This window comes from Loxodonta africana, chromosome 9 (assembly GCF_030014295.1).
Source record: "Loxodonta africana isolate mLoxAfr1 chromosome 9, mLoxAfr1.hap2, whole genome shotgun sequence".
Classification (NCBI taxonomy): domain Eukaryota; kingdom Metazoa; phylum Chordata; class Mammalia; order Proboscidea; family Elephantidae; genus Loxodonta; species Loxodonta africana.
Window position 1 is genome coordinate 80,400,252 of NC_087350.1, and position 22,194 is coordinate 80,422,445.

The 22,194-nt window shown below is 36.6% G+C and overlaps 1 protein-coding gene across 3 annotated transcripts in view; it reads right to left on the reverse strand.

Annotated features, from left to right (window-relative positions):
- ZCCHC7 (zinc finger CCHC-type containing 7) overlaps positions 1-22,194 on the reverse strand; it is a 272,530-nt gene that overhangs the window by 43,612 nt on the left and 206,724 nt on the right. For all 3 annotated transcript variants that reach the window (XM_003407586.4, XM_010587819.3, XM_010587820.3), the window contains exons 3-5: positions 20,348-20,391; positions 18,705-18,830; positions 17,597-17,767 (exon numbers count right to left, since the gene is read on the reverse strand). In XM_003407586.4, the coding sequence (XP_003407634.1) occupies positions 17,597-17,767; positions 18,705-18,830; positions 20,348-20,391 (341 nt within the window). The remainder of the gene's footprint in view (positions 1-17,596; positions 17,768-18,704; positions 18,831-20,347; positions 20,392-22,194) is intronic.

Genomic DNA, 22,194 nt, shown 5'->3' on the forward strand with positions numbered 1-22,194 from the left:
TAATCACTGTGTATATACACTAATCCTCAGAAACAAAATATTTATGTATTCTATTATATATATAATAATATATATTCTGAATATGTGTTAAATGACATTTCTCCTACGAGGAAAATTTTCAAGAGAACATTCAGAGCATTTATCTTCAATTGAAAGCCCAAATAAAGACTGGTGTAGGACCCAAAATCATAGAAATATACAATTAAATTTCAAGATAGGTTCCTCTTTTAAAAGTGCTTCCTATATTTCTATTCTGTATAAAAATTTTTCATTCATGATAAAGAGAAGCAGTCAATACCAGAAGATATTTGTGGCAGCGTGTACAGAATGTACATACTTTTTTTTTTTTTTTTTAACCAATCAGTATGGAAAGCCATGCACTAGACTCTATCTCCAAACTGCTTCCAGAAGGAACCTGACTTCATAAAATCATCTTTCCATCCGAGGTCAAATTTTAATCAATCCATATACTCTTAATCCTCTATAAGGAGGGAAACGGACAAGCCTAATTTTCTGCTCAAAGATATTTCCCCTTGATTTTCTCCTCCTAACTTAAGCATGGCTATGAGAGCATAAAGTTTGTTGGATTACATTTTAGTTTTATTTGAAAATATAAAATTCGTATTTTACTAAAAAAAAACCAAACACTAAATAATCTACCAAAAATTAAAACAAATTGCACACATATAAGGCTTTGGTTACCTTAAGCAACGTCGTTTCCTTTTTATTTATTTAAAAAATTTTCATACCAGAGAATCACAAATCTTCCTGGAGGCATCACGACCACGATGCTGGACTACTAACAAAAGTTAATTTTACAAATAGCTGCTAATGTTTGTGGTATACCCGTTGGTTGTTAGCTAAAGGTAAAGTAAAACAATATGAGACCCACTAAAAGGAAGCAAAACAAAATAATAGCAGCTAAAATCAGGGACTCTGGATACAACCTAGCTGGATTCAAATCTGGTTCTGGCACTTATTGTCTTGGGCAAGTTATCCATCTCTATGTCTCAGTTTCTTCATCGATAAAATGGGGAATAACAGCAGTATCTCTTCAAAGGGTTGTTGTGAAAGTTAGAGTTGATAAGTGCAAAGTCCTTAGAATAATGCCTGACATGTAACGAACGCTCAAGGGTATCAATTGTTGCTATGATGTTGTCAAGTTTAGCATTCTCCATACTTCTGAATATCAGGGACGGATTACCCAATAAGCAAGGTACACATGGGCTTAATTGTGTTTACTTACTAACCTGTAGTGAACAATTTCACCTGGGTTTCACTGTGCACCACAGATTAGTAAGTAAACACAAATTAAGCCTGTGCATACCTTGCTTACTGTAAACCAGTGCACACCATGCTTACTGGTTAACCCACCCCTGCATCTGATGCAGAAATTGATCATGGGGAAACTGGCATTAATAAGGTAGCTGAAATAAGTGAATACCTCGCACCACAGTCAACCCTTGAGATGTGGCCAAACTGAGGAGAAACTGAAAACTCACGGTTTAAGTGAGCACTTGATGAGGTAAACAGTGAGGAAAAAAAAAATCCTAAAAGGACAAATTGAAACAGATTTTGTCAGGATGTACTTACTTGAGGGCTCCTCCTTTGTAGAAAAAAAAAGACTTCAGAAACATCGATGTTTCTATGTGTACCATGTACGATGTACATGTTTTTATATTCAACCGAGGTTTACCCAATAACATTTTTAGTTGTTCAAAAACAGATAGAAAATAACATTCATTCAGATAATCTGGTCGTCTTTTATAAGGGAAATCTTGGAATAAAATAAATTTAAAATAACTTGATCACTGATAGTTGTCCACATCATTCTCAAAGTCGAGACACCCTTCTTCAGTTTAGTCAAGCTTATCAGATTCCATTTTCCCACAATGTTTAAATAATAATAACCCCTACTTCCTTCCTAGTCTTTTTCTCCTGCCTTTCTTTCTTACAGTAATGAAAAATCTACCACCAGAAGCCTGCATAAGTAGAAGTCAGAAATCAGAAACTTGGAGGGATAAGCAACCAGCTATCTGGCCAGTTTAGTAGTGAATAACATAATCCCTGTACACAACTGAAGAAAGGTCTATTTCCTGCTCTTTAGGATCTTAACTTTCTAAGTTCCTCTCTGTATAACTTTCAGCTACTCAGATCTCTCATTTTTTCTAAAAAAAACAAAACCCAAACAACAATAATAAAAATTCTATGTTGATAACACGCCTCAATTATAACTGGCAGGGTCTGATTTCACTGTCTCTTTGGTATTGTTGCTGACATTCTCAGATAATTGTAAACTAGGTCTCAAAGGTTCTATAGCCCAGTTTCCTTAAGCCCACTAGCAAGTATACGAGACATTCAAAGGAAGCTGTGAATACACAGCCTGGCTGCCTCCAGATTAATCAGAATTAGATTCATAACAGATAAACTAAAGGTGAAATAATTTTAAAATGAAAGTTTAGAACTTTATTTACAAACCAATTACACAAAGCCCATTATAAATGACCAACACCTAGTAGAACAACATGTTAAAAACCACCAGAAGCAACCCGAATTCCTCTTAGTTAACTACCATTACCCATTGCCGCTGAGTAAATTCCAACTCATAGTGATCCTACAGGACAGAGCAGAGCTGCCCCACACGGTTTGCAAGGAGTGGCTGGTGCATTCCAACTGCCAACCTTTCGGTTAGCAGCCGAGCTCTAAACTATTGTGCCACCAGGGCTCCATAATTGTGCCTTGTCGTCCAGTTTCTAATGTCCTCTAATTCTTATTAAAATTTCCTGGGGAAATTTCCTTTTCATCTTCTCCCAGGATTCTGACAACATCCAGGATATGTCAAGTATAAGCGTAATCAGCTTTAGGTCCAAAGCTGTTCTGATACTGTAGTACTTTTAGTCTAAAGGGCTGTCTTTTTTTTTTTTTTTTTTTGAGAAACATTAAATATTATAAAAGTAATACGTATTTATTATACAAGTAAATACAATAAAAATAAGAAAATAAAAGTCACCTATAATCCCACCACCAGAGACAACTACTGCAAACATTTTGGAGTATTTCATTACAAACTTTTTTCTACATACAAGCAACAAATAATCGAAACCCAAAATTTAAAAAACAATACCACTTATTAGCTCCAAAAAACCTAAAATACTAAGGTATAAATCTAAGAAAATATGTAGAGAATGTGTATGCTGAAAACTACAAAATTCTGATGAAAGAAATTAAAGACTTAAATAAATGGAGAGACATACTGTGTTCATCCACTGAAAGATTCAATATAGTAGAGTCAATTCTCCTCACAGTGATTTACAGATTTCACAAAATACCAGTTAAAATCCCATCAGGATTTTTTCGTAGCTAGATACAACCTGATTCTAAAATTTATATGAAAAAGGAAAGAACTAGGATAGGTAAAGTAATTTTGAACAGGAGAAAAAAGTTGGAGGAATCACACTACCTGATTTTAAGACTTACTATAAAGCCTCCGTAATCAAGACAGTGTGGTACTGGCGAAAGGATAGACACAAAGTCAATGGAACAGAATAGAGAAATTGATTCACATAAATATGGCCATTTGATCTTTGGCAAAGATGCAAAAACAATGCAGAAAGGACAGTCTTTTCAACAAATTGTGTTGGAACAATTGGTTATTCATATATAAAACAATGAACCTCGATCTAAACCTCACATCTTACACAGAGATTAACTCAAAATGGATCACAGATCAAAATGTAAAATATAAAACTATAAAATATTTTGACGAATACATAGGAGAACATCTTTGTGACCTTTGGGCAAAGAGTTCTTAGATATGACACCAAAGACATGATCCATAAAAGAAAAAAATTGATCAAATGGACTTCACCAAAACTGAAAACTTCTACTCTGTCAAAGACATGGTTTTAATTTGCATTTCCCTAATATCTAATAATGTTGAACATCTTTTCATGTGCTTATTTGCCACCCTTGTATCTTCTCAGGCATTTATTTTTCTATTTTGAGAGTTCTTTCTGTATTTGAAATATGCCTTTTATTGGATTTGTGATTTGCAAATATTTTCTCCCTGTCTGTAGCTTGTCTTTTCATTCTCTCAACACTGTCTTTAGCAGAAGTTTTAAAATCCTATCTTCACACACACACACACACACACTCTGAAATAAAATCCAAATATAAAGGAAAATACTTTTACCACTTGTTACATACTTTACTTTTTTCCCTTCCCTCCTCTTCTATTTTAGTCTATTAAAGAATGTTGGACAGTAAGCAGCAAAAAGATTATTCGGGTCATGTCAAAAGAATTCAAACGCCAACCTGAAGAGGTTTCCACTGGTCAAAGACGGGACAATTTCAGCACCAGAAAGAATAAAAATGTCAATAGACTAAAACACACACAGAAAAATGTTTAAATAGATGAACTCATAATGATACCAAAACAAATAAACAAGCTAACAACCCTCCTTATTGGTTACTTTTTTTTTTTTCCTCAGTTTTTTTTTTATTAACTTTTATTGAGCTTCAGGTGAAGGTTTACAAATCAAGTCAGTCTGTCACATATAAGTTTATATACATCTTACTCCATACTCCCCCTTGCTCTCCCCCTAATGAGTCAGCCCTCCCTTCTGACAATTTTGCCAGCTTCCCACTCTCTCCACCCTCCCATCGCCCCTCCAGACAGGAGATGCCAACACAGTCTCAAGTGTCCACCTGATATAATTAGCTCACTCTTCATCAGCATCTCTCTCCCACCAACTGTCCAGTCCCTTTCATGCCTGAGGAGTTGTCTTCGGGGATGGTTCCTGTCCTGTGCCAACAGAAGGTTTGGGGACCATGACCGCCGGGATTCCTCTAGTCTCAGTCAGACCTTTAAGTATGGTCTTTTTATGAGAATTTGGGGTCTGCATCCCACTGATCTCATGCTCCCTCAGGGATTGTCTGTTATGCTCCCTGTCAGGGCAGTCATCGATTGTGGCCGGGCACCAACTAGTTCTTCTGGTCTCAGGATGATGTAGGTCTCTGGTTCATGTGGCCCTTTCTGTCTCTTGGGCTCACAGTTATCGTGTGACCTTGTTGTTCTTCATTCTCCTTTGATCCAGGTGGGTTGAGACCAATTGATGCATCTTAGATGGCCGCTTGTTAGCATTTAAGACCCCAGACACCACGTTTCAAAGTGGGATGCAGAATGTTTTCATAATAGAATTATTTTGCCAATTGACTTAGAAGTCCCCTTAAACCATGGTCCCCAAACCCCCGCCCTTGCTCCACTGACCTTTGAAGCATTCATTTTATCCCAGAAACTTCTTTGCTTTTGGTCCAGTCCAATTGAGCTGACCTTCCATGTATTGAGTGTTGTCCTTCCCTTCACCCAAAGCAGTTCTTATCTACTAATTAATCAATAAAAAACCCTCTCCCTCCCTCCCTCCCTCCCCGCCTCGTAACCACAAAAGTATGTGTTCTTCTCAGTTTTTACTATTTCTCAAGATCTTATAATAGTGGTCTTATACAATATTTGTCCTTTTGCCTCTGACTAATTTCGCTCAGCATAATGCCTTCCAGGTTCCTCCATGTTATGAAATGTTTCACAGATTCGTCACTGTTCTTTATCGATGCGTAGTATTCCATTGTGTGAATATACCACAATTTATTTACCCATTCATCCGTTGATGGACACCTTGCTTGCTTCCAGCTTTTTGCTATTGTAAACAGAGCTGCAATAAACATGGGTGTGCACAATATCTGTTTGTGTGAAGGCTCTTGTTTCTCTAGGGCATATTCTGAGGAGTGGGATTTCTGGGTCGTACGGTAGTTCTATTTCTAACTGTTTAAGATAACGCCAGATAGATTTCCAAAGTGGTTGTACCATTTTACATTCCCACCAGCAGTGTATAAGAGTTCCAATCTCTCCGCAGCCTCTCCAACATTTATTATTTTGTGTTTTTTGGATTAATGCCAGCCTTGTTGGAGTGAGATGGAATCTCATCGTAGTTTTAATTTGCATTTCTCTAATGGCTAATGATCGAGAGCATTTTCTCATGTATCTGTTAGCTGCCTGAATATCTTCTTTAGTGAAGTGTGTGTTCATATCCTTTGCCCACTTCTTGATTGGGTTGTTTGTCTTTTTGTGGTTGAGTTTTGACAGCATTATATAGATTTTAGAGATCAGGGGCTGGTCGGAGATGTCATAGCTGGAAATTCTTTCCCAGTCTGTAGGTGGTCTTTTTACTCTTTTGGTGAAGTCTTTAGATGAGCATAGGTGTTTGATTTTTAGGAGCTCCCAGTTATCTGGTTTCTCTTCATCATTTTTGGTAATGTTTTGTATTCTGTTTATGCCTTGTATTAGGGCTCCTAAGGTTGTCCCTATTTTTTTCTTCCATGATCTTTATCGTTTTAGTCTTTATGTTTAGGTCTTTGATCCACTTGGAGTTAGTTTTTGTGCTTGGTGTGAGGTATGGGTCCTGTTTCATTTTTTTGCAAATGGATATCCAGTTATGCCAGCACCATTTGTTAAAAAGACTATTTTCCCCAATTAAGTGACACTGGGTCTTTGTCAAATATCAGCTGCTCATATGTGGATGGATTTATATCTGGGTTCTCAATTCTGTTCCACTGGTCTATGTGCCTGTTGTTGTACCAGTACCAGGCTGTTTTGACTACTGTGGCTGTATAATAGGTTCTGAAATCAGGTAGAGTGAGGCCTCCCACTTTCTTCTTCTTTTTCAGTAATCCTTATTGGTTACTTTTGAAGAATTATTTTGAAAATTGGTAGATGAAGGGGGTAAAAAAATCAAGCATTTATCCTGCTTTCCTTTAGGAAAGTGCCTCAGGATAACCAAATAGTTGATTTGGGGAAGTTTCTCTTTATTGAAGTGTTCCAGTTCTAGCTAATAAATGGAGAAAAAGATCTGGTTGAGAACTTCTGGATTTATGATCTATAAATGGGTCACAATTCAAAGACATTGTGGCACAAGTGTATAAGAGGACATGAATAAGGATATTCATTGAAGCATTGTTTGTAACAGAAAAAATTTTGGGAAAAAGCCTAAATGTCAATCAACACAAAAGAGATAAATTACATACAGACAAGCAATGAAATATTAAACAAGAGCCACATATGAGAACACAGACACATCTCAAATACAACATGCAATAAAAACTAGTTGTAGATGGATACTTACACAGTATAAGACAACTGATACAAAGTTTAAAAGTATGTAAAACAATAAGCTTTTTTGTTTATAGATATATGCATATTGAGTAGAAGTATAAAAACACAATAGGGATGGCCAGCACCAATTTGTAGAGTGGTTTCCTCTGGGGAGGAAAATGCGATCACACAGGGGGTTTAACAGGGATTTTGGCCGTTTCTGTTTTATTTCTTAAAAGAGACAGAGAGAGAGAGAGAAACAGAGAGAGAGAGAGAGAGAGGAAGAAAGAGTAAGACTGTGCAAGCAAGCAAGCTTAATGTATGGCAAATGTTAAGATCTGATTAAACTGGGAAGTGGATTCTTGGGTTGCTATTACTATTACTATATATTATCTTATTCTGTATGTTTGAAAATTCCATAATAAAAATAAAATCACATATTTTGACACCCTAAGCATAGAAATTTAGCATATTTTTATTTCTTTCTCTTCTTTGAACAAAAGGTTTAGCCCTGGTGGCACAATGGTGAAAGTGCTTGGCTGCTAACCTAAAGGTCAGTGGTTTGAACCCACCAGCCGCTCTGTGGGAGAAAAGACCTGGCAACCTGCTCCCATAAAGATTGCTATTAGGTGTTGTTCAGTTGGTTCCAACTCATAGTGAACCCACGTAGTACAGAACAAAACCCTGCCTGGTTCTACTACACCATCCTTAAAATTGTTATGCTTGGGCCTGTTGTTGCAGCCACTGTGTCAATCCACTTCCTTGAGGGTCTTCCTCTTTTTCACTGACCCTCTACTTTACCAAGCACGATGTCCTTCTCCAGGGACTGGTCCCTCCTGATAACATGTCCAAAGTATGCGAGATGAAGTCCTGCCATCCTTGCTTCTAAGGAGCATTCTGGCTGTACTTTTCCACGACACATTTGTTTGTTGTTCTGGCAGTCAACATCACAATTCAAAGGCATCAATTCTTCTTTGGTCTTTATACATTGTCCAGCTTTTGAATGCATATGAAGGGGCTGAAAACACCATATCCTGGGTCACCACATCTTAGTCCTTAAAGTGACACCATTGCTTTTTAACACTTTAAAGAGGTCTTTTGTAGCAGATTTGCTTAATACAATGAGTCATTTGATTTACTGACTGCTGCTTCCATGGGCGATGATTGTGGATCCAAGTAAAATGAAATTCTTTACAACTTCAATCTTTTCTCCATTTAACATGATGTTGTTTACTGGTCCAATTGTGAGGATTTTTGTTTTCTTAATGTTGAAGTGAAATCCACAGTGAAGGCTGTAGTCTTTAATCTTTATCAATAAGTGCTTGAAGTCTTCTTCACTTTAAGCAAGCAAGGTTGTATCATCTGCATATTGCAGGTTGTTAATGAGTCTTTGGTCTTTATCAATAAGTGCTTCAAGTCCTCTTCACTTTAAGCAAGCAAGTTACATATTGCAGGTTGTTAGTCTTCCTCCAATCCTGATGCCATGTTCTTCTTCATATAGTCCAGCTTCTCGGATAATTTGCTCAGCATACAGATTAAGTATGGTGAAAGGATACAATCCTGACACACATCTTTCCTGATTTTAAAACACACTGTATTCCCTTGTTCTATTCAAGTGCCTGTCTCTTGGTCTACGTACAGGAACCTCATGAGCACAATTAAGTGTTCTGGAATTCCCATTCTTTGTAATGTTATCCATAATTTGTTACGATCCATTTAGTTGAATGCCCTTGCACAGTCAATGAAACACAGTTAAACATCTTTCTGGTATTCTCTGCTTTCAGCCAGGTTCCATCTGACATCAGCAATGATATCCCTTGTTCCAGGTCCTCTTCTGAATCAGCTTGAATTTCTGGCAGTTCCCTGTTGATGTACCGCTGCAATCGCTTTTGAATGATCTTCAGAAATATTTCACTTGTGTGTGATAGTAATGATATTGTTCGATAATTTCTGCATTTTGTTGGATCACCTTTCTTGGGAATAGGCATAAATATGGATCTCTTCCAGTTGGTTGGCCAGGTAGCTGTCTTCCAAATCTCTTGGCATAGACGAGTGAGCGCTTTCAGAGCTGCATCGTTTGTTGAAACATCTCAACCATAAAGATTACAGCCTACGGGAAGTTCCATTTTGTCACACTGGGTCATGATGAGTCGAAATAAGACTCGATGGCACAAAACAACCAACAGTAATCCATATCATTGTAATTTTTAAATTGTATTTATTTTTCAAGAATTATTTCTAAGAATTTCTATTTTGTTTAAAAACAGCTTAGCAAGAAGCATTCAGACAAGTGGTCTATGCTTTCTTGGTTTCACTGTTCATTATTGCTAATTTTATTCCTTTTCTTTCCCATTAAATTCACAAATGAACGATAGCTTGGCTAGATCATCTTTTTCCCTCAGAAGTCTCTAGTGACTTCTCCGCTGCCTTCTGCAATTTAGTATTGCACGGGATAAGTTTGATGTTAACCTGATTTGTGTGTGGAAATGTGTATAATGCGTTTCTTTGCTGTCTGGATGTTTGTATGATTCTGGAGGAGGGGGTGTGAATTCAGAAATTTCAGTAGCATATGTCTAGAGTTGGGTCTTTTTTCTTCCTCATATTGAGTGTGTGTGCTTTTGGTCAGAAAACTAATCCTGACAGCTCAAGAAAATTTTCTTTTATCATTTTGCTTTGGATTGCTTCTCCTTTATCTTTTTTATTCACATTGCTGAAACTTCCATTACACTTATATCAGAGCTCCTGAATTTTTCCTAAATGTCTCTTTTCCTTTTTTTCATAATATTAGCCAGTTGTTTCCTTTTCTTTCCCCTTTTCATCCTTAAGAGAATTTCTTTAGGTAATTCGGTTTCCCAAAAATTCGAATCTATTGCTCACCTTCTCCACTGTGTTTTTAACTCAGTAATCATGTCTTCAATCCGAAAACAATTCCTGTTTTAAACTGTTCTCTTTCCATAGCACAATGACTACTCAAATCTTACTTTAAAATTTTTACTGTAGTGAAATATATATAACAAAACATTTCAACCATTTTTACATGTACAACTCAGTGACATTAATTCTTTTCACTGTGTTGTGCAATAATCACCACTATCCATTTCCAATTTTTTTCATTATGTACCCCTTAAGCAATAATCCTCCATTCCCCCTTTCACCTACTCCTGGTAACCACTAATAAACTTTGGTCTCTATTCATTTGTCTATTCTGGATATTTTATATAAGTAGGATCATACGATATTTGTCCCTTTGTGCCTGACATTTCACTCAGCATAGTCTTTTCCAGGTTCATCCATGTTGTAGCATGTGCCAGGGTTTCATTAATCTTTACGGCTGAATGAGTTCTCCTTTTAAAAATAAACTTTTGAGTTGTTAAAAATGTTTTAGCATACAACTGATATTTAAGACAGTAATTTTTTTCCTAGCACCAAATATTTTAAAAGGGACTGAAGTGAAATATGTTTATGAATCATTTGCTCTCATTGCAATTAAAAATCTGACTTAAAAGGGTGACTCTTCATCTAGCTGGCACTAACTTTTTGTTTATGGGGATGGAAAATATGGCAATGGATACTGGTGATGGTTGTAGAACATGATTAATGTAGCTCGTATCACTGAAATGTACAAAATACAAATGCTAAATTGGCAAATGTAGTGTTATCTATATTTTTTACAACAATTTAAAGAAGAAGAAAAAGAAAACCTTATGGAGTACATTTCTACTCTGATACACATGGGGTTGTCATGAGTGGGAACTGACTCAATGGAAACTGGTTTTAATATATGGAGAAATTATCTTCTCATTTAAAATAAAAAAGAGAAAAAAGTGATTCAAGTGCTGAGCTTCCCACAACCAGACGGCATTTTATTCTTGCACACAATGGTTAAATTAAAGGAGCTACTTAACTCAAAAAGAACATTTCAAGACTTATGCTGAAGTACAATGCTGTCAGTGATAGGATAATATCCATATGCCTACAAGGGAGACCAGTTAATATGACTATTATTCAAATTTACACACCAACCACTAAGGCCAAAGATGAAGAAATTGAAGGTTTTTACCAACTTCTGCTTTCTGAAATTAATTAAACATGCAATCAGGATGCATTGATAATTACTAGTGATTGGAACGTGAAAGTTGGAAACAAAGAAGAAGGACTGGTAGTTGGAAAATATGGCCTTGGTGATACGAATGATACCAGAGAGCTCATGATAGAAGTTTGCAAACCAACGACTTCTTCATTTCAAATACACTATACACGTGGACCTCACCAGATGGAATACACATGAATCAAATAGACTACATTTGTGGAAAGAGACAACGGAAAAGCTCAATATTATCAGTCAGAATAAGGCCAGGGGCCAATTGCAGAACAGACCATCAATTGCTCATATGTAAGTTCACGTTGAAGCTGAAGAAAATTAGAACAAGTCCATGAAAGCCAAAGTACGACCTTGAATATATCCCACCTGAATTTAGAGACCATGTCAAGGACAGATTTGATGTGTTGAACACTAATGACCGAAGACCAGACAAGCTGTGGAATGACATCAAGAATATCATGCATGAAGAAAGCAAGAGGTTATTAAAGAGACAGGAAAGAAAGAAAAGACCAAAATGGATGTCAAAAGAGACTCTGAAACTTGCTCTTGAACACTGAGTAGCTAAAGTAAAAGGAAGAAACTATGAAGTAAAAGAGCTGAACACAAGATTTCAAAGGGTGGCTCGAGAAGGCAAAGTGAAGTATTATAATGACACGGGCAAAGACCTGGAGATAGAAAACCAAAAGGAAAGAACACTCTTGGCATTTCTCAAGGTGTAAGAACTGAAGAAAAATTCAAGCCTTGAGCTGCAATACTGAAGAATTCTAGAGGGAAAATATTAAATGATGCAGGAAGCATCAAAAGAAGATGGAAGGGATACATAGAGTCACTGTACCAAAAAGAATTAGTTAATGTTCAACCATTTCAGAAGGTAGCATACGATCAAGGACCGATGGTACTCAAGGAACAAGTCCAAGCTGCACTGGAGGCACTGGCGAAAAACAAGGCTCCCGGATTTGACAGCATACCAGTTGATATTTTTCAGTAAACGGATGCAGCACTGGAAATGCTCACTCATCTATGCCAAGAAATTTGAAAGACAGCTACCTGGCCAACTGACTGGAAGAGATCCATATTTATGCCTATTCCCAAGAAAAGTGATTCAACTTAATGTGGAAATTATCGGACAATATCATTAATATCACACACAAGTAAAATTTTGCTGAAGATCATTCAAAAATGGTTGCAGCGGTGTATCAACAGGAAACTGCCAGAAATTCAAGCCAATTCAGAAGAGGACGTGGAGCCAGGGATATCACTGCTGATGTCAGATGGGTCCTGGCTGAAAACACAGAACACCAGAAACATGTTTACTGTGTTTTATTGACTCGGCAAGGGCATTCAACTGTGTGGATCATAACAAATTATGGGTAACATTGCAAAGAATGCGAATTCCAGAATACTTAATTGTGCTTATGAGGAACCTGTAGATAGATCCAGAGGCAGTCATTTGAACAGAATAAGGGAATATCGCACACTTTATAGTTAGGAAAGGTGTGTGTCAGGGTTGTACCCTTTCACCATACCTATTCAGTCTGTATACTGAGCAAATAATCTGAGAAGCTGGACTGTATCAAGAAGAACAGGGCATCAGGATTGGAGGAAGACTCTGTGTTATGCAGATGACAGAACCATGCTTGCTGAAAGTAAGGAGGACTTGAAGCATGTACTGATGATCATCAAAGACTACAGCCTTCAGTATGGATTATACCTCAATATTAAGAAAACAAAATCCTCAGAACTGGACCAATAAGCAGTATCATGATAAATGGAGAAAAGACTGAAGTTGTCAAGGATTTTATTTTACTTGGATTCACAATCAACACCCATGGAAGCAGCAATCAAGAAATCAAAAGTCGCACTGCATTGGGCAAATCTGCTGCAAAAGACCTCTTTAAAGTGTTAAATAGCAAAGATGTCACCCTGAAGAGTAAGGCGTACCTGATCCAAGCCATGGTGTTATCAATTACCTCATATGCATCTGAAAGCTGAAGAATGAATAAGGAAGACCAAAGAAGAACTGATGCCTTTGAATATTGTGTTGGCAAAGATTACTGAATATACTATACACTGCCAAAAGAACATACAAATCTGTCTTGGAAGAAGTACAACCAGAAACAAGGATGGCAAGACTGTGACTCACATACTTTGAACACCTCTCAGGAGAGATCCGCCCCTGGAGTAGGACATCATGCTTGGTAAGGTAGAGAGACATGAAAAAGAGGAAGGCCCTCAATGAGATGGACTGACACATTGGCTGCAACAATGGGCTAAAACATAGCAATGTGATTGTGAGGATGGTGCAGGACCAGGCAGTGTTCTGTTGTACACAGGGTTGCTATGAGTCAGAACCTACTCAACAGCACCTAATAACAACAACTTTATATGCACTGGGGTCGCGGACTGAGTAAGGAATTTGAGAAAAAGCTTCTTAAGAAAGGGATGCATTTTAGGAGGTTTAGGTTTCAATCATACCTGATATTCATTAACTCAGTCATTATGCTTTAATGAAAAAGAGGGACAATCTCAATGATGAATAAACTGTCGAGGCTTGGATGGTCTTTCATGAGCAACACAGTTCTACGGTATCACAGAATAGGTTCTGTGGCTGGAAATTAACATTTAGTGCTGCTTTCCTGATCCTAGGAGAGTCTTTTAAGAGCTGAAAAACAAAGCTATAATTTATATTTATTTGAAAATTATTTTTTCTCTATCTGTTTTATAATACATATTTTCATATTTTAAATATCATGAGTTCTGTACCAAAGTTGCTTATTAGGTCTATAACATCTGTGGGTTTAAGACAGAAACTTGAGAGATTCTCTGAGCAGGAGTTAAACTGATGCCCCCTAGAAAGTCAGGAAGCCTTCTCCAGGTACGTTCAGGAAGTGTAGCTTCACTTGAGCTGTGAGAATTTAGGCATGTCAACTTTTGAAAAATGGGAGTAATAGTACTTAGTTCATATGGTGGTTGAGAGGATTAAATAAACGACTTTGGCTCAATTACAAATACTCACTGAGGACCATTTACTGTACGCCAGTATTAGATGCTGAGGATATAACAGTGAACAAAGTAAACAAAGCCTATCCCCCTCACCCCCACCCTACAGGTAATACTCTTAGCACGGTGCTCAAAACATAGTAAGTACTCAATAAATTACAGCTGTTATTATCTTGGGAATGTCCAACATATCTCACAGAATGACTGTGTGTGAAAGCTAAATGTGCACAAACTCTTTAGAATTCTCTGTATATTGAAATATTGTTGTAGGAGGAGAGAATTTATGCCAGATTCAGAATTGGGATTCTTTCCCACACTACAGGTTCTTGTCTTTTGTAAGGCGCCAACGAAGCAGGTTGACTTTAGTAGGTCCTGAGCCATCTTTCTAACCACTACATTATAAAATTCTTAGATTTCAACCAAATACTTTAACACAGGTAATTAATGAATGAGCTGTCTTCCAAGCAGAGTTCAGGACAGAGTCTTTCATTACAGCAAGAATACGAAACAACTCATCAGTTCTTGTTATAAATTATCTTTGCACATATATATTTAGTATCCCGGCATAAGAGAAGTCCACGATGCGGCTATGGGAACGTATAGCGTAGAAGTGGAAGTTTCTCGATCTCCTCAATTTATAAGAAATCAGGGCATCTGTAGTTACCCAGGGCTTCAGATGTTGTCTGTGAATAAGCAGAAAGTCCCATAGGTGGGAAAAATGAAAACGACAAAGAAGGGTAGCCAATAATATTGACAGAGAATATGAACCTTAAATAAACCAAAGATATTTATGTGGAGAGGGAGAAATAATGGTTTAGAAGCAGCCATGGCAAGTAAGGAGGAGGTTGATCCTGTTTCTTAATTCAGAGGTATGTGGGTCAAAGAAGAGTGAGCAGCAAGCATTTGAGAGGGTTGCAGGGAAAACAGTGTTTTCTGGGGAGGGCCAGGTTTCAAGGCAGATCTAAGCCATGTATGGGACTGGCTGGACTCAGGAAGTCCAAATACTTCCAGCAACCTGGAGCCAGAATGACTACGTTTCCAAATGAACCCTCCTGAACAACTTCTGGGGTGGGGAAGGACTATAAGCCTCTCTGGAAGGAGTCAGTGGAGTCTAGATTTGATTGGGCTGCAAGGGAATCTTATACCAGGTGGGCTAGAAACAGATCCAGTTAGTGTCCAGAACCTACAAAAAAACATTAGATCCTGGCAGATTTGGGAGAAAAGATGCTGCCTTCTCTGAAGTCAGCCACAGCCTGACCCTATCTTAAAAACATATACTCACTGGGGTTATTAATCCTCAAGGCCATTTTAGGAACAGGTTTAATATACATTAGATGCCAAAATTAAGTTAAAGACAATGCTATAGATTTTACTCACATCCGATTATATAACCTTTTAGAAGGCATTTTTAACTGCTCTGTACTACAGCTACTTAGTGTCTGATCCTCTTCTGTTATCACAGAGACATAAGATCATTTGTAAGAGCTCTTTGGAAAAAAGAAGTAAAACACATACTATTAAACGTAACGCCAGACTGGAAAATCTTTCTAAGAAAATTGTAATTGACAACTTAATGCAGACAGCAATAGTATAAAACTAAGACAATTTACGATTTATTATTTTTAAGACCTCATAAACATCTAAAAGTAAGTTTAAGCTACTTTGGAATGAAATTACAACTTGCACCTTGAGAATTAGAATATTTAACCTAAACAATCATACTCAATTTCACTAAAAAATACAAATTAAAACAATAAGATATCATTTTCTCTTTATCTGACTGGTCAAAATTTTTAAACATCAATGATACTTAGATAACAGATAGATAATAGTCCTTCCCCTTCCCTAAATTTTTAAAGATGGATGAGAATGTGGAGAAATGAGCACTCTTTAATACTGCTGGTAGGGGATACCATTGGTACAATCTTTTAGAAGAGTAATTTGGCAATGTTTATCCAATTCCATATTTACACAATTCCATTTACAGAATCTGAATTACTGAAATACTTTTACACACACACACATACACACATACAGAGACACTACAGCACTGCTTGCTTAAAGAAAAAAACAAATGAAGAACAATCTAAATCTAAATGTACTGGTAGAGAAATGGCTGGATAAGCTGGTTCATTCATAAAATGGAATGAAGTAGTCATTAGAAAGGCAGCTCTTTAGGAGCTGATATGCAGAGCCAGCCATAAAGAATTAATTAGAAAAATATCAAGTTGTAGGAAAGTATGTATAGTATGTTTCTATTTTTATTTGTTAAAAAAAAACCTTTTAAAAATTAAAATCAACCATTGCATACTATTTACAAGAGAAACAAAATACTTACTCTGATTCATTTTCATTTGAAGTTGTTCTCAACAGAAATCCCTATTAATTTTTTGAGCAAAAGGCTATAGATACACTACAACATAAATAAAAATTAGAAAAATATTTGTGTTTTTATATCATGTCTTTGGGAAGTACAAATTAAAGGAAAAGGATTCTATTTTGTTTTTTAAGTAGATAAGTAATGCTTGGAAAAATGAGACCATGTCCCTTAAACCAATTACGATAGGCACCTAGGTATGAGTATGAAAAATGACTGTACTGATTAGCTGGTAATATAAAATAAACATATGTTACTATGTAGTAAGAGATGCAATTAAGAGCTAAAATGACAGACACTTAATGAGACATTCATTAGGAGTTAGGAGTAAACTGAATGTAAAACTGTATTTTCCACATCAAAGCTGACTTACCTCAATAACCCTTCTGGTCTCTGAAATTCTTGTGACCAGAACACCAGACATGTTTACGGTATGATGCAAAATAATATCCAAAATAATGTTTTTAATGTGCTGCACATAACTGAAATGTCTTCTAAATTATTATTATTAGTTTTTAATCTAAAGAAAATGCTAAGATAAGCAGATTTAAAGTATTGGGTGGCTTATCCTTTTTGACTAAGACTGTCATACCAGTGAGAGCCATTAATAAGCAGCTTCAAGACAGGCTTCATATAGATATGTGCATACAACTGCTACCTGTCTATATATTTTCATCTATATATGCACGTATACAGACAAATTTTACATGTTTTTATTATATACCTCTTTAATCTCAACCTTTACTTGGCTAGCACATAAGCAAAGGGGCTTACAATAGTTATTGATGCTGCTAAACCATTCAGTAACTGCCCCACAGAGATATTAGAGCATTGCTTTACATGATTAGGGGCTATAGGAACATGGCTATCATTCCATATTGTAGTAAACATTCTTTTAGGTAGGCTGACTGATAGTTACAAACTGGCACACTGTCCCCAAAGCCGACAAATTAGTTATATGCAGAATACTCACATCAGCGTAGTGGCCTATCATATCACATCGGGCACATCGTTTTCTCCAGAAAGATCTTTTAAGACATCTGTGAGTGGAAGACATGGGCAAAGAACAGTCTAAGCAAAAGCGGGCTGGACAGGCATACTGGAGGTGTCCTCTCTCAGAGCAGAGGCAGCAGGGGCGGACTTTCTATTTGGCAGACAAACAGAAGATCTCTTTAGCAAAACATTTCAATCTCAAATAGTGGAAGATTAATTTTTGTTTTCCTATAAGATCCCATAATGAGTTATTTCTAATTTGAGGCCCCAGTGAAGGTTCAATCTTGAGCATGAATATAAAATCAAAATGTCTGAAATTAAAGCTTTAACACAAGCCGTCTATATACTGTGGTTGCCAAAAAGGCACGTGCACGTACTATCAGCTGGCACCTATTCTTAGGGACTGTTTTTTTGGGTCTCACAGGAACACTGACAAGGTGGAAGCATCTAAGAAGGAAAGCAGGATGATGAGGATCTGAAAGCTAAGTCATAAGAGGAACAGATACAGAAAGAAGCTCTTTTGCTTGGAGAGGCAAAGACTAAAATATCTGTCTCAAATATCTGAAAGACAGTTACTTGGAAGAGGGAGTAGGTCATGGAAGGAATGTTTGTTAACAGCTTATTATGTATCAGGCAATGTCTAAGAGCTTTAGTTCTATGTGGTTCCAAGAGTTGATGTATCTGCTTAACATAATTTATAACAATAAACGTTTATAAATACCTTTCTCTATCAGTGAAAATTACCCCAAAATATAAACAAGTTGACTTATAAAATAGAAGTTTTAGAAGTGAAAGGGGTCTCATGAATCATCTGATTCAATCCTCTCATATTATACACATAAAAAAACATAGGCAGAGAGGGTTAAATGACTTGGCCAAGGTCATACAACTAGCACTGGGAAGTTAAAACTGATCCCAGGTTTTTCTGACTCTAAGTTTATGGTTTCTTTAAACTATACTGGGTTGTGGGCTACATGAAATTTAACATGTATATTACAAAAGATTTGAATTCTAATATTACAGGATTCCAACCCTATGATTTTATGATTTTTAATAACATGGAAAGAAACAGTACATATTTCACATACTTGTGGGAGGGGACAGTTTTTTGACAAATGGCCACATCTGTCACAGTTTCTACAGGTAACATTTTTGTTGGCTGAATAGTATCGATGGGTCCATCTTCCAGGTGATCTGCTATTACCTATCTGGGCCTAAAAGGAAAAAAAAATAAAAAATTAAGGAAAAAAACTACTTTCAGCTAATAAAAAGTCTAATCCCTCTCTATTTAAAGGCAGTTGTCAATGAGAAGAGTAAAGAAACATCAAACTTCAAATCAGTTACATCACCTTGATAAGGCAAGAGAATAAACAGTCATTGTCTCTTCAATAGGATTCCTGGTGGCGCAGTGGTTAAAGCACTGGGCTGTTAACCAAAAGGTTGGCGGTTCAAACCTACCAGCCACTACGTGGGAGAAAGACGTGGCAGTCCACTTTCATAAAGATTTATAGCCTTGGAAACCCTATGGGGCAGTTCTACTCTGTTCTACAGGGTCACTATGAGGCAGAACAGACTTAACGGCAGTGGGTTTTTTGGTTTACTGAATTTTAGGACCTAGCACAGGGAACTCTGCACTCTCTTAAAAGGAGGTAGAAAAACTTAAAAGGGGTACCATGAAGACAACTCTACTTTTTTTTTGTCCACTCCACTTCCCATTCTTTTACACTTCTTTTCCTTATGGCTCCCCTTCTTTTACCTCTCTCTCTTTTTATGGTTCAGGTCTAGTAGGCGTACCGATATATGTCATTTAGACCTTCTGGTGCCATTCAGAGCCAAAGGCAATGCTAAGTTCTATCTCTGAATATATAACATATTTTTCAGAATGAGAAGCCTGCTTAAATTTTTTCATGGGATACTGTTTTCACGATTTTGCCTATTGTAAAATTATAAAACTCCATAGCTACTGAATACATTACTTCTTTTGAATAGCCCAAGGTTACTGCCTATAAAACCAGATTATAACTTATAACAGGGAAGGAGATTGTCTCCTTCCACTGGAGTTTTTTTTTTTTTTTTTAAGATTCATTCTGCCTACACAGTGATCCAATTCTAGCCATCCCATATTCCAGCACAAATTTAGTATCTCAAAAGAGAATATTAGGCAAAGCATATGGAATATCTCTAGAGGGATATGTAAACCCCAGCGATGCTTTTATCTTGTTTAGTAGAATTCCATCTTTGAAAAAACTTTCATTTCTTACTTGTTATCCTATTAAACTGGCCAAGTAGACCCCAAGGAGATACATTCTAGATCTCTCTTGAAGCTTTTCTTCTACCAAATTGTAAAATTATTCTCTTTTCTAGCATCTGCCACGATTAAGGTTAATAATTGACAAACACCTGCCACATTCTAAATATAGACTAACCATTTCCTTCCACTGAAGAAGTGGTTATTTCTGGTGTTGGTCTTTAGTGGTACCAGGCCATACAGGCTGAAGAGGACTCACCATGGCAGAGCAGAAACAGAAGGGAAAGGGGACTAAAGGGGGCTGAACCAGGCTTCTGAAAAGTTAAATCACCCTTTCTTATAACCCACTTGGATCACTACTATTTAAAAACAAACAAAACTTTATTAATCTTCTAGAAGTTATCATAATAAAATAAAAGGAAAATATGAATCAAAGGAAATTATCGAACTATTACTCAGAATTTAAAAACGATCTGATTTTACCTCAACGTCTTTGTCACTGATGAACCAGTTTACACCATCTTCTTCTACAAAACAAATGGAGAGCTATTTCATTAACTTGAAATTTTTTGAGAACTGTAATTTGAGTTACACTTAAAAATTATATACTAAAAAGAAAACTGACTAAAAATACTATTATTTTGCCTGAGCTACAATACTGGGTATTATAAATCCATGTTACTCAGTCTTGGCATCTTTAAAGTATTTATAGATTGACTATTCAATTTGTTGGTACTCAAGTTAGACCCCCCAGAGGTAGTGAAAAATCTGGATACTCTTAAGCTTTTATCTTAGCTCCGTTATTAGTTGCATGAATCAGAACAAATCACTTAACCTCTATGAGCCTCAATTTCCTTACCTATGAAATAGGGATACCAGCATTTGCCCTGTCTACCTCAAAAATACTATTGGAGAAGATATACGGAAGTCTTAAAAAATCATCAAACTCTATAAAAATTTAAAAAATCAGTATCAGCTGTGTCCACTAGCTTTCCATTGTGGTTGACTTCCATTCTAACAGTCAAAAAAATTAGATTTTGATTACTATCTCATTATTAGGGCTAGGCACTTAGCACTGCATTTTATAACATCAAAAAAAAAAAAAAAAGAATAAAGGAGGCCAAATATCCAGAAACCACTAAGCTAAAAATGCAATTGTAAAAACCTAGAGGGGGGAAAAAAACCCCAAACTACATTTTTCCGTATCCCCTGTTTCCGTCTCTTTATACTGCCGCTTTTACAGACTTGTAAATGGCTGCTATTCCTTTGGTTCATCCATGGCCAAGGTAGAAGGGACCTAGGACTAATGCAGAAGCTAAGGTGTAAACAAAGGACTGAAAGATTCTTCTTCTCCTCCCAAGCAAAGTTAAGATTTCCTTCTTCTACTTTACTACTGTCCTCTAGCTCAAAAACACAAATTGAGCTTGATTCATTTCCTTGAAAGGAATTTTGAAGAGACAGGAAGAAATCTACATTTTCCCAGGCCTAGCAGTAGCGTCTAGAGATACATTCTAAAATAAAATACTTTTACTAAAAAAACCAAGAGGCTGCTTTACAAAAAAGACCAATCCATAGGAAAACAGAGGTGCTGTGCTGATGATTATTTTCTTTGTAAAATTTGGTGGCTGCACCCCATATACTGAGAATGAAGAACACATTAAACAGCAGCAGTCTCTATTCCTTCATCATCGCCACCCACACTATTATTCTTCATTCAAATGAGCCATCTAAGGAGCATGCTTTGCTTTAACTTTCAAAGCTATCTTTTGTATCTCAACATCCTTCATCATTAAAATTCAAAATGACCTCTTGAAATTAATTATATAATTGACTTAATATTGTTCTTAAAAAATGAAATGCAAAATAGCAACTGTTATTCACCTCTCCCGACATAAACCTGCAAATGAGCAGAGAATAGTGAAAAAAGGGAAGGTCTGAGGAAGAAAGGTTAACTCCATTTAGATTGTTTTAACATTCCTACAGCAATATTCTAGGTTATATACTAACAATAAGCTACAGTGTATTCTTATTGTAGAAAATGCATCAACAAGTACACAAAATAGATCTCAATTACAGATGAGCCAGTGCTTCTCAAGTGGTAAATTAAGCAAAAACACCATCAGGAAAACAAAACAACTTGTGGCCCTACCCTAAGGCTCCAGTTTTGGCTTACTGGTGATGACAGCTGACCCCTGCCCTTGCTCTTTTACCTATCCTATTTGCTTCTAAATCCCAACTCAACGAAAGCCTTGTCTGGTGTAACTCATTTGAACGGCTGCACACAGCCCATTTTCCACTATTTCCACTATTGTTCCACTGGGTATAAGACT